Source organism: Narcine bancroftii, chromosome 6 (assembly GCF_036971445.1).
Source record: "Narcine bancroftii isolate sNarBan1 chromosome 6, sNarBan1.hap1, whole genome shotgun sequence".
Taxonomy (NCBI): Eukaryota; Metazoa; Chordata; class Chondrichthyes; order Torpediniformes; family Narcinidae; genus Narcine; species Narcine bancroftii.
The window spans coordinates 9,255,513-9,268,736 of NC_091474.1; the positions used below are offsets into that span (position 1 = coordinate 9,255,513).

The following is a 13,224-nucleotide window of genomic DNA, read 5'->3' on the forward strand; positions in this document are numbered from 1 at the left end:
CAAGTTACAAAAAGGTTCCATTCCTAAGAACTTGTGTAAGCGAATTTCTCTGTAAGTCACAAAAGTTCATTTTCTGTAGCTACTCGTATCATTTCACACTACATAAACCTTGTATAATTCTTTAATTTCATTGAATAATCACCCTAACACTGCCCATAGTTCAACTAATGGAATATTTTCTGTTTCCAGTTATTAATAGATACCAAGAGATATTTTATTATTTATCATTAGCTCATAAAATGCTTTCAAAATACATGAGACAATTTGCATAAAGTCAGATTTTCATTAAATTGGCTCATACGTAACCTGGAGAGCTCATATAACAGCAAGTACAACAAAATAATAAGAAAACTAATTTTTTTACTTTTTCTTTCTTAATGCTCAATCTGACATCTTCTCACTCACTAATCTAGCCTATTAATATCATTTTGCAGGCCCTTTATGAAGACTATAAACTTGTTCTTTGCACTCAAATTGTTCAAGAAAAACACAATTGATTGAGATGATAAAACCTACACAATTTTGTCCCTCCACAATCAGATGTTTGCAGTTTAAATGTTGATTTACCAATCCTATTGCTGTAGTTTTTCTTTCAATGTAGACATACAGCACGGTAACAGGCCATTTTGGCCCACAAGTGTGTGCCACCCAATTTACATCCAATTAACCCACCACCCAATACATTTCTGTTGCACTACCAATTAACCACATTCGACTGAGAGTTATGATTAATAGGCTTTAATCACCATAGAACATCAGCGCATCTTACATGTTGCTGGCCCAGTTCCAAGGCAGGTACTGAGGGGAAAGGTTTGGGCATAACAGCCTTTACGGAGATTCTGAGGGGAGAAGTCACAGGTACAGGGGTGGGACAGCCCATACAGTACATTCATACAGACAGTGCTAATAGCTATACAGTGGTTCCACAGTTTTGAACAGTGGGTTGAAACTGGAGCTTCTGGGGAAAACCCACGCAGACACTGAGAACTTACAAACTCCTTACAGAAAGAGCAGGCGGGATTCGAACCCTGGTCCTGATTGCTGATGCGGTAAAGGCATTGCACTAACCATTATGCTAACTGTGCTGCCCCAAAAAGCTTTTTCTGCGAATATCCAATTATTTATTTTCAGTATTTAATACCATAATCTTTGTTAATTAGTAATAGCTGGAAAGTTCAAATTGTCAAAGCACTTACAGCCTGAAATTCTTTTCCCTGCATGTCAGACTGAATTTATAATTATCAGTAACTGTAAACTGTATACAAGAAGAGATATGTACAAATAATTGTAAGTAAAAGAAAGAAATGTAAGCAAACTGTGCAAATGTAAAAAATAAATATTCAATCAAAAATGATGAGCAAAGTAGAAGTTGTTAAATGAGTCTTGGACTGAGTCTGTTGTTTCAGAGTCTGATGGAGGGGTAGCATCTATTCCTAAGCCTGGAAATACAAGTCCTGTAGTACCTATTACCATTCTCCTAACGGCAGCAGCGAGAACAGAGCATGTCTTGGGTGATGTGGATACGATGATTGCTGCTGCTCTCCAACAGCAGCATTCCGTGTAGATTTTCTCAATGATGTGGAAAATTTTGCCCATAACATACTGGGCTTTGTCCATTACCTTTTTTTGTTCTTTGCACTCCACTCAGATGTATTGGCATTCCCATAGCCGATCAGCACACTTTCCATTACTCATCTGTAGACGTTTGCCAAGGTTTCCAGTGACATAATGAACCTGCAAACTCCTGAGGAAGTAGAGGCTCTGATGTGCTTTCTTCATTGTGGCATTAGTATGATGGGGCCAGGAAACAACCTCCAAAATAGTGACTGCCATGAATTTAAATTTGCTCACCCTCTGGACCTCTGATCCCCCAACGATCACGGGATTGTACACCTCTGGTTTTCCTTTCCTAAAGTCTACAATCATCTCCTTGGTCTTGGTGACATTGAGTGAGAAATTATTCAGCCAAGTGTTAGGGTGTTCCCCAGGGAAGGAGCCAGTATTTACAGGACATTCTGCCATATAATTGAATTTGGAAAATTAGTTTACAAAGAAACATTTTCTCTTTCTAAAATCCAATTAGATTTGTTTAGCAATACCAAATAACCAGTTATTAGAAAGAGAAACGTTCAGCACCACACAGTACAAAAGTGCCTTAATACGTCAGCATCTCTTTCTGTTCTTCAATCAACAATTTGATTTTTAAAAGCTAATAGAATCTGCATTGATAGTTAATGGGAGAGAAATATATATTATTAATGCCTTCTGTGTTGTGATTTTTTTTTGAACTGCACAGTAAATTACTTGTATCTTAAATCAACGTCTCCACATAAAATAATGGGAGGAAATAATAGGCTAACAAATTTGCAGGATAGCAGCTATGTTTATCCACTACGTGGACTTTTTACCCCCTCCATAAATCTTCGTCCGCGAAGCCAAGCCAAAGAAGAAGCTTTAATTAACATGTAAAACATGTTAAATAATAGAGTAATGCATAGTATATTTAAAATGCATTAATTCATTACTTCTGAGATGTTAAAGCTTTCTAAAGACCACCATCCTACACCTGTGTTTTGAACAATTTAACCAAGGATATTCAGGTCCTTCATTTCTGTGCAAAAGGATTTTATGTAGAGCAACATATGAATCACAGAAAGTTAACATTGCAGGTATAGCAAGCAATTAAGACAACAAATAAATCATTGTCGTCTTGAGTATAACCTCTTAAGAATACTGACGTGCTGCAGCCCCTGGCTGAGAATCTAAAATTGTTCTCACCCAGGCAATAAATCTTCACAACTCTCTTACCCTTGAGTCCCTGCATTCTCCATCACTTGATATATTCATCATTGAAATCAATTAAAGTTTTGAACACAAAGGAAACCAAGGGATTTGGTGATCAGGCTGGAAAGTAGAATTCGTCTGGATGGTCATCTCTGATCTTACTGAATGGCAGAGCAGATTCACGGGTAGAATAGTCTTTCACTGTTCCACCTTCTCCACCCTTCAGGGCAAAATAAGTAGCAGTACTTTTGTAAGAATCTGCTTGGACACTCTCAACACAGCATCTCAAAATAATTTAAAACTTGCACGTTACACGCAGATTTGTTAATTGGACACTCTCAACACAGCATCTCAAAATAATTTAAAACTTGCACGTTACACGCAGATTTGTTAATTGGACACTCTCAACACAGCATCTCAAAATAATTTAAAACTTGCACGTTACACGCAGATTTGTTAATTGGACACTCTCAACACAGCATCTCAAAATAATTTAAAACTTGCACGTTACACGCAGATTTGTTAATTGGACACTCTCAACACAGCATCTCAAAATAATTTAAAACTTGCACGTTACACGCAGATTTGTTAATTGGACACTCTCAACACAGCATCTCAAAATAATTTAAAACTTGCACATTACACGCAGATTTGTTAATTGGACACTCTCAACACAGCATCTCAAAATAATTTAAAACTTGCACGTTACACGCAGATTTGTTAATTGGACACTCTCAACACAGCATCTCAAAATAATTTAAAACTTGCACGTTACACGCAGATTTGTTAATTGGACACTCTCAACACAGCATCTCAAAATAATTTAAAACTTGCACGTTACACGCAGATTTGTTAATTGGACACTCTCAACACAGCATCTCAAAATAATTTAAAACTTGCACGTTACACGCAGATTTGTTAATTGGACACTCTCAACACAGCATCTCAAAATAATTTAAAACTTGCACGTTACACGCAGATTTGTTAATTGGACACTCTCAACACAGCATCTCAAAATAATTTAAAACTTGCACGTTACACGCAGATTTGTTAATTGGACACTCAACACAGCATCTCAAAATAATTTAAAACTTGCACGTTACACGCAGATTTGTTAATTGGACACTCTCAACACGGCATCTCAAAATAATTTAAAACTTGCACGTTACACGCAGATTTGTTAATTGGACACTCTCAACACAGCATCTCAAAATAATTTAAAACTTGCACGTTACACGCAGATTTGTTAATTGGACACTCTCAACACAGCATCTCAAAATAATTTAAAACTTGCACGTTACACGCAGATTTGTTAATTGGACACTCTCAACACAGCATCTCAAAATAATTTAAAACTTGCACGTTACACGCAGATTTGTTAATTGGACACTCTCAACACAGCATCTCAAAATAATTTAAAACTTGCACGTTACACGCAGATTTGTTAATTGGACACTCTCAACACAGCATCTCAAAATAATTTAAAACTTGCACGTTACACGCAGATTTGTTAATTGGACACTCTCAACACAGCATCTCAAAATAATTTAAAACTTGCACGTTACACGCAGATTTGTTAATTGGACACTCTCAACACAGCATCTCAAAATAATTTAAAACTTGCACGTTACACGCAGATTTGTTAATTGGACACTTTCAACACAGCATCTCAAAATAATTTAAAACTTGCACGTTACACGCAGATTTGTTAATTTGCTAGATGCAAATAATGTGAATTAATAATTCATAACTTACCCTTATTTTTAACCCTGTACCCCACCCTCAGCTTAGTCTCCTCACCTCACAATGCACATTGCTTCTGGAATCACCTTTAAAATTAAAATAAAGTCAAAGTAGAGCTTCCAAATTATCCTCCTTGGTGTGGTATCATAGGGGCTATAGGTTAAAGAGAGAAGGATGAACATAGTTTTTACTTGTCAATTCTCTGCCAGTAAAAAAAGGGGTTAATTAAAAAAAAAACATGTGGCTATTCTGCAGACCCATTTAGTTGGCTCGGCATTTTTCATGACCGATGTTGATCAATGTGTTGTGTATTTTGAGTATTTTATAGAATTGCTTTATGCTCAAATTGGTGATTTTTCTTTTAAAAAATTATATAAAAAAAGCAGGAAACAAATGATTCAAACATTCAGTTATTGATCCATTTATTTTATGAATTTTTTGTCACTATTGTTTTTCTGCCACCAAGTGATTCTGCTCAATTAATTCATGCATAACAAGTAAAGCTTGAACTGCTGTGGACATGCTCTAATGACAGAAATTGAATATATTATTTTCTTGGAACAGAAATTACTTGATTTGCCTTTGGAAGCTACTATAATTTTTGTCATAAAATATGTTTTTTTTTAAAAACTGGAACCAAAATCATGTTCCCACAGGAAAGCTAAAGATGGTTTACTTGCAGTTTTATACTGGGGAAATAAGATACTTCGTGTTAAATCACTCTATTGTTGCTGCTTAGGAGGCCAAGGAATCTAAATCTCATCCATATAATTAAATAAAAAGGCAGATGGCTTGTAGTTTTTTTTTGTAACAATGCTGAGAGATCAGGGATGAAATTGTACAAGCAACACTTTAAACAGACATGGGAATTCAGAGCTGTAGCTGATGCCTTTAGTATGCTACTTATAAAGAGAAAGGCAATTGAACAGTCCAGATTTGTATTATCTTTGGCTTGGCTTCGCGGACAAAGATTTATGGAGGGGTATGCCCACGTCTGCTGCAGGCTCGTTGGTGACTGACAAGTCCGATGCGGGACAGGCAGGCACGGTTGCAGCGGTTGCAAGGGAAAATTGGTTGGTTGGGGTTAGGTGTTGGGTTTTTCCTCCTTTGTCTTTTGTCAGTGAGGTGGGCTCTGCGGTCTTCTTCAAAGGAGGTTGCTGCCCGCCGAACTGTGAGGCGCCAAAATGCACAATTGGAGGCGAGATCAGCCCACTGGCGGTGGTCAATGTGGCAGACACCAAGAGATTTCTTTAAGTAGTCCTTGTACCTCTGTCTCGGTGGCCAGTGGAGAGCTCGCCATAGAACACGATCTTGGGAAGGCGATGGTCCTCCATTCTGGAGACGTGACCCACCCAGCGCAGTTGGGTCTTCAGCAGCATGGATTCGATGCTTGCAGATTCTGCCAGCTCGAGTACTTCGATGTTGCTGATGAAGTCATTCCAATGAATGTTGAAGATGGAGCGGAGACAGTGCTGATGGAAGCGTTCTAGGAGCCGTAGGTGATGCCGGTAGAGGACCCATGATTCGGAGCCAAACAGGAGCGTGGGTATGACAACGGCTCTGTACAAGCTGATCTTTGTGTGTTTCTTCAGGTGGTTGTTTTTCCAGACTCTTTTGTGTAGTCTTCCAAGGGCGCTATTTGCCTTGGCGAGTCTGTTGTCTATCTCTTTATCGATCCTTGCATCAGATGAAATGGTGCAGCCGAGGTAGGTAAACTGGTTGACCGTTTTGAATTCAGTGTGCCCGATGGAGATGTGGGGGTCTGGTGGTCATGGTGGGGAGCTGGCTGATGGAGGACCTCAGTTTTCTTCAGGCTGACTACAGGCCCTCAGTTTTCTTCAGGCTGACTACAGGCCTGGAAGTCAGCCTGTATTATAATTGTAGGCCAAATAGCAAGAAGTGATATATATATATATATATATATATATATATATACACACACACATACATACATATAAATATATATATATATATGTATTTTTCCACTTTAAAAAAAAAGTGCTATTTAGAAAGAGTACATCATTAACAACACATAGGGTCAGATCTTGTGGTCCCAATGCTGTAAGTCTTGGAGTCACAGATTTCTGAACTCAAGCCTAATCTTTAGGATTCCCCTGTGCAATGTTGGGGAGTTATATCTCTGATCCTATGCCTCGGTTGGGCTGTCATCAAGGATTTTTTTTCCACTCTTTGACTTGTTTGAAATTTAATTTCCAAATGAATTGGAACAAGTATGGATAAAGTGAATGCTTCAGTCTTTTTCTCCAGGGTAGATGTTTCTAGAACTAGTAAGCTTAGGTTTAGCATAAGAGGAAAGAGATTTAAGAAGGACCTGAGGGGCAACCTTTTCACTCGGAGGGTAAACTATACCTGGAATGAGATGCCAAAGAAAACTATAGAAGTGGGTGCAAATTTGATACTCAAAACACATTTGCAAAGATAGATGGACAAAAGGAGTTTTGATGAATATGGACCAAATGCTGGTAAATGAGACTAGCCCAGAATTCCAACTTGATTGGCAGGGTATTAATTTCAATTTCTGGTCGAAGGGCCTTTTCCATGTTGTATGCCCCTGTTAACCCAAGTAATTAATTGCCTGAGCAAATTGGAGAAGTAGTATATGAGAAATCGAAGGCTGGTATTTGGCACCAAAATATGATAAATGTTATCAACTACAGTAAGTTTCCCTTCATTCGAATTCCATTAACCAAATTTTTTTGCGGCACCAACATGACGTCTGAAAAAATGATCACCTGGCTTCCCCATGTGGAGCTCTGCTGCTCTGTTGACACTATGTTGATTACAACGGAGCTCTCATGTACTGTACAAAGATATAGTTGGCAAAAAGGCCTGCAGCTAGCACTATAGATGTCAGTGAAAAGAAAAGGAGATCGTTGTATTTTTTTGGCAAGTACTAAACATTATTTCATGCTGTTTTGTTGTTTAACCACGTATACAGTGTTCCGCTAATGTTACCAAACTGAAAGTTATTGTTGCATAAACTGTAAAAAAAAAAAAAATCTGGCCCCAAGCTTTTTGGATATGGGAATGACTTGAGCTTGGTGGCTCTTGGACTATTAGTTACAATGAATTTCTAGATCATCAATATCCGACTGAACCTAAGTGAGTCAACAATCATATATTCTGTAAATTAGTTTCACTAGAAGCCAATTATCATTTTTTTTTAAATCTTTTTTGTTCATGCAGTTATGAGACAACATTACCAAAAGGACAGGAATGAATGAAATATCTAATCAAGCATCATTGACACAAGGAAATCATATCAATGTTGAAATTTAAAACCATTTTGGAATCCAATATCAAATTTAATTAATATTCCAAGTATTATCCTTTACAGTGGGCACTGCTGCCCCCCCCCCCCACTGTGGGCGGTGAAAAGATCGAAGAGGACAGTGAGGGGGAAAAGGGGGTGTATTGAACCTTCTATCTTGTTATTATTCAGTTTGCTGTAAAGTTTAATGAAGAAGCTCGTGCAGTAATTTTCTGGCCAGGTTTGGGATGGTAGTAGTGAGCAAAATAAGCGGCGAAAGGGTATTCTCGTGAGAGCTGGTCTTAGTGGCTGCCATGTTGAACTGGCACTACTAGCCTCCTTTTAGCACCTCCACTAAACCCCCCCCCCCCCCCCCCGCTCAGTGCTGCCACTAACAACCCCCCGCAGTGCCATTGTATGTGGGGGGAGGGGGGGTTGCTTGGGATGCGGCCTGGAGGCCAAGGGGGCGGCAGCCCAAAAAAGTTTGGGAACCACTGCTTTACAGCGATCATTTCCTTGCGGTTCATACTGTTTAATTTTTCATCCGGAACCTTGGCTCAAATCCAGGTAATTATTCTATGTAAAATGAAGAATAGTTGCTCTAAAATTAAGGCAGGCATACAAACCATTAGCAATTTTTTTTTAAAACAGGCTACATAAAAATTGAGGCAGTGGACATTGATGTTGATGTTTTAATTAATTGTGGACCATTCAAGATTTGTATATCATTGCAAATATCAGAAATGGCCATGAACCAACTTCTCAGGCATCAGATAGTCAAGAATATGAATATTCCACTAGTTGCAAGTTGTTCTTTATCACAAAAGCTGTGCAATCCATATCTCTGCTTAACATGCAATATTCTCTTATAGATTGCTGGACTGTACTCAAAGGTGGCAAAAAAAGCTATTCGAGAGGAATTACCATTAAATATAGAATTTCAAAGGGAAGACCATCTAAAATTCTACTCCTGGTCGACAGGAAACATAAATGAAGAAGAATCCGATTATGAATCAATCAAGAGTCCATGTTGGCATACAGGCAGTCAAATCCTGGGGGAGAAAAGTTATGCTCCAGATAATGAAAGGATGAGACAGATGAAATTCCAGAATGATGATGAAGAAGCTGAACCAGGTTATGAAGCAATTAATACAAAATGGAATAAAATGGATTTTCCTTTTGGGAGAAAAAAAGCACAAAAGATTGCTCGTGAAAGGCAGACAGAAAATTATTATGAAAGCATCAATGAACTGCAGCAGAGCTGTGCTTTTACATGAGTGCTAGCATCTGGTGATGGCAAAGAGGTCTTTATATCAGGACTCTATGGTTTGCGAGGATGGTGAAGTCATACCATCGCAACCAAATAATATTTAATGGATCAAACCGATCTTTTTAAAAGAGTCCAAATTATACATTGATGCCATTTGGATCATTTTATAGAAGTTGTTATTTTTACCTTATGAGATGTCCTTTAATTTTTTAATTCAATTTCAGGAATGCACAACAAACCTCCAAATTACTGCCTTTAATGTCACTTAAATTAATATATAAGAAAATTTCAAATAAAAATTTCAACCCACTTACTATGAAGTAGTGGAGAACACAAAAAAACAGGACGTAAATTAAACATTCCCTGCAAGTAGCACCAATTATCATTCTGGGCCAACGTGTTTATTGTTAATAGCCTTCAAAGTAGTAATCAATCTTCATCATAAAATAATAACCATCAGTAATTTATTCATCAACCTGATGACTTAATTTTTGTCTTGTTTTATATACAAATTCTTCTGAAATTTTGCCAGTTTTTGTGCTCATTTTGTCAACAGAAACTTAGATCCAACTCTCATTTAGTTTAGCATAGTCCAGTATCTTTTATTAAATTTAAGACAACCTGTGGCTAATACTACATCAACACGTCTCAAAAGGAAATGGCACTGTATATGTTTGAAAAGGAAAAAGTGTGTATCATGGTTAATGTGGTTTATGGTGTGAAAAAAAAAACTTAAATGCACGTCCTCTAGCATGTAACATTTTTACCTTAGGATAAAGATTCTGACCATCAAAAAAAAAACTTAAATGCACGTCCTCTAGCATGTAACATTTTTACCTTGGGATAAAGATTCTGACTATTTAAAAAAAAAGTCTCAAAAGGAATTTATGCCACATATTTGATCCAAGATGCTGCAGGTGAAGGTCTTATGCAATTGGTTTAAGTCCTACAAAGATTAGAAATAAAAGGTTTTGTTGGACATTTCTTGAAAATAGTGTCAAAAAACTTTTAAGCATAAATCCTTTGTCGAGAATTTTTTTTAAAAATGCGTTTGTGTTCTTACACCATGGTTAATGTGAAACTTTTCAAGTAATTTCATTGGCAACTGATTGTACCAGATGGTTCTTCACCATCACTGAAAATAATTAATTTAAACTTTAAAATAACTGATCTGCAATTCCGAAAATGGATCAACCTCTTTAATTATTGCCCAACTAGTCTTTCTGTGGATTGTATATGTGAGTAATTTTTGGACTTCTGCATCTCTACATTGCAATGTTTTACAATCATGCAGTGGAAATCTAAACTCTTGCTGCACTGCTGGACTCGCCATTGATTCCGGGCATTCTACAGCTGAGCTGAGGACCTAGGTGCCCTGGCTCCAGCTGGTGGGTCCTGTACAGCCCTGTTCATTTGATTGGGGTCACCATAAAGATTTCTAAAAAAAATTTTGATTCGTGTTAATATTTTTATTTACACGAATGCAAAAATCTCATTATACCAATTTTAATCAGTATTACTTAAATGATTTTCGTTGTTTCAAAATCTTTCTGATCATTGGAAACATTTGGCATTATGGGCAGTTGGAAGGTCAATAGGACTGTTTAGGGGCAAAGCCTTGGTTTTTCCCCACCTTTGGCCTTACTTTCTTAATTTGTGGATTTTTTTTAGCAATGCTAAGGGGATTTTAGGAGTTGTGCAGCTGAGAATGATAACTGTGAGCATGGGCCAAACATGAAGGCGTGGGCCTGCGCAATTATCACCCACAAATTTTGTTTTCATCTCGGTTTGGTTTGAAAATCCGTTGTTTTAGTTTGTAAACATTTTCAAAATCCTCTCTTTGGTTTGGCATTATTTTCTAAAATAAGAGCAAATTTGGTCATGGTTAGAAATGAAAGGACATCTTTTTCAGTTTATCTTTCATGTATTTTATGATGTGATGAGAATTTAATTTTTGTAAAGTTGCTTGCACATAGTAGTAGAGAAAAATAAATGCACTGATGCACAAAATTAATACAGAACAACATCTGGCCCATTTATTTGAAAATGGTGAGCTTTCACATTGATTTTGTATTTATAATATTACTTGTGCTATTTTAAATTATTTATTATTTTAAATTGGCTCATTTAAGATATCAGGCTGAGAATTTTGTTTGCACCTCTACTTGGTTGGAAAGTGCAGCTAGAAGTTTGCTTTCGAAGCACTTTATTTGGAGTTGGGTTTCCAATGCACAAATGAATTTGCTTATGTTTAATTGACCAAAAAAAATTACCAAATAGAGAATTCAAACAAATATTAATGGTCTAATTTCCAGACCACAGGTTTTAAACAAGCATTCTTTGGTCCACACAAAAAGAGTGGCACGTTTGACATCGTAGTTAGCACCAGTGATTTGGTCTGGGGTTTGAAACCCGTGCTGTCTATAAGGAGTTGGTACATTCTCCCAGTGTCTTTGTGGGTTTTCCCCAGGTGCTCCAGTTTCCTCCCGCCATGCGAAACGTACCAGGGGTTTAGGTTAAATTGGGTGTAAATGGCTGGGACGGATCGTGGGCCAAAATGGCCTGTTACCATGCTGTGTGTCTAAATTTAATTTAAATTTAAAAAAAAATACCCAATGAAGTTTCATCCATATACTAACTGGTATTACAGTAAACTTGTTACTTACCTGATTCTGTTAGATGTGCACACAAATTATTATTAAAATTATTTTCAGTTGTCTGCATGTGAAGGAATTTGATTTAAAGTAGATTTTTCAAAATATTTGAAATTGTATGCAACAAAATTATCCATAAAAAGAGAAAAAATTATAACTGAATCAACTTTTAAAAAGCTGACCAAATTAAGGAATTGGACCAGTAAACATTTAGGCTTTTGCATAGTTCGTTGGCATATTTTATATGGAAGGAATGCTACGGTGATATGCTCGACTAAAGAAAATAAATGGCAATGCAGCATACGTTTGTTGCTTCACAAAACTGAAATATTTTCAATACAGGTTTGACCTGAATGTCGTCAGTAATCTTTGTTTCTTCTAACTTCTATCAATCTGTCAATGCTTGTTTTATATTTTTAGTCAGCTATTATAATTAGAGATTTGGAGATTCTTTTTGATTTACATTCAATAGTTTGGTTTAAGAAATGAAAATATACTTTGTTTTGGCCATTTCTATAACAAATAACATTCCTTGCATTCAAACCGGGCATATATTGTGTTTTGAGCATGGCTCACTGGTGCATATTGTCTATTTGCATTAGATGAATCGAAGGTTATGGTTTAAAATCTGCTCTGGACATTTGGGCACCTATTCAGGGATGACAATAAAATGAAAGAGTGCTGCACTGTTGGAGTTTCACACTGACATGTCTGTTCATGCCTTGCCAAATCGAGACCATCTGCAAATTGGAGGAACACCTTGACAGCATCAATTTTGACTTATCCTATTTCCATTAATCCCACTGTGAGGGATGAGTAAAACTAATATGAAAATATGAGAGATGAAGAAAGCTAGTATGGATATATGTGTAATGAATAAAGCCAGTATGAATAGGATAAGGGTAGATAATAGAGTGTAGGAAGTAAAGTTAGTCTGAATAAGATAGGTCTTCTAGCCTTAGAGAGAGTCAGCAAGTTTCGCATATGTAATTAGTAAGCCTTAGACAGAATTAGCAAGTTCTGCATATAAGTTATTAGTAAGCCCTGAGAGTTGGGAAGGTGTGAATAAGGACAAAGGCAGGTGAATAAGGACAATGACATGATGGGACACAGACAGGATACCCCCTGGTCCTCCAAGTTCACAGAAACAGCACGTAGGCAGACAGGATTGCCTAATGCCAAACTTATCCAGGAGGCAGAAGAATGTTAGGGTGGGGGGAGGGTACCTCTACACTGAAATGAACTGTATAAAAGTTGGGTGAGCCCCAGTATGTGTGTGTATTCCCAGGGTAAGGGGAAGCACCCAACTTTGCATTGTTGTATAATAAATGTTCTTTGTTCTCAATTTTTTGTCTCGAGCAAATTCTGTGAAGGTACTTCTGTTTCTCATACCACTCCCAGTCTCTCTCTTTCCCCACCCTTCATCCACCTTTTCTCCTGATCCCCACACCCTTCCCTTCTTACTCCTATCAGAGTGTTACCCCATCTTCGTCCTCTGAATT

General features: G+C 37.3%; 1 protein-coding gene across 2 annotated transcripts in view; it reads left to right on the forward strand.

Moving 5' to 3' along the window:
- Positions 1 to 13,021, forward strand: part of LOC138735678 (uncharacterized) — a 65,813-nt gene extending 52,792 nt beyond the window's left edge. For both annotated transcript variants that reach the window (XM_069883864.1, XM_069883865.1), the window contains exon 8: positions 8,671 to 13,021. In XM_069883864.1, coding sequence (XP_069739965.1) covers positions 8,671 to 9,075 — 405 coding nt within the window. In that variant the 3' untranslated portion in view covers positions 9,076 to 13,021. The remainder of the gene's footprint in view (positions 1 to 8,670) is intronic.
- The last annotated feature ends 203 nt before the right edge of the window (positions 13,022 to 13,224 follow it).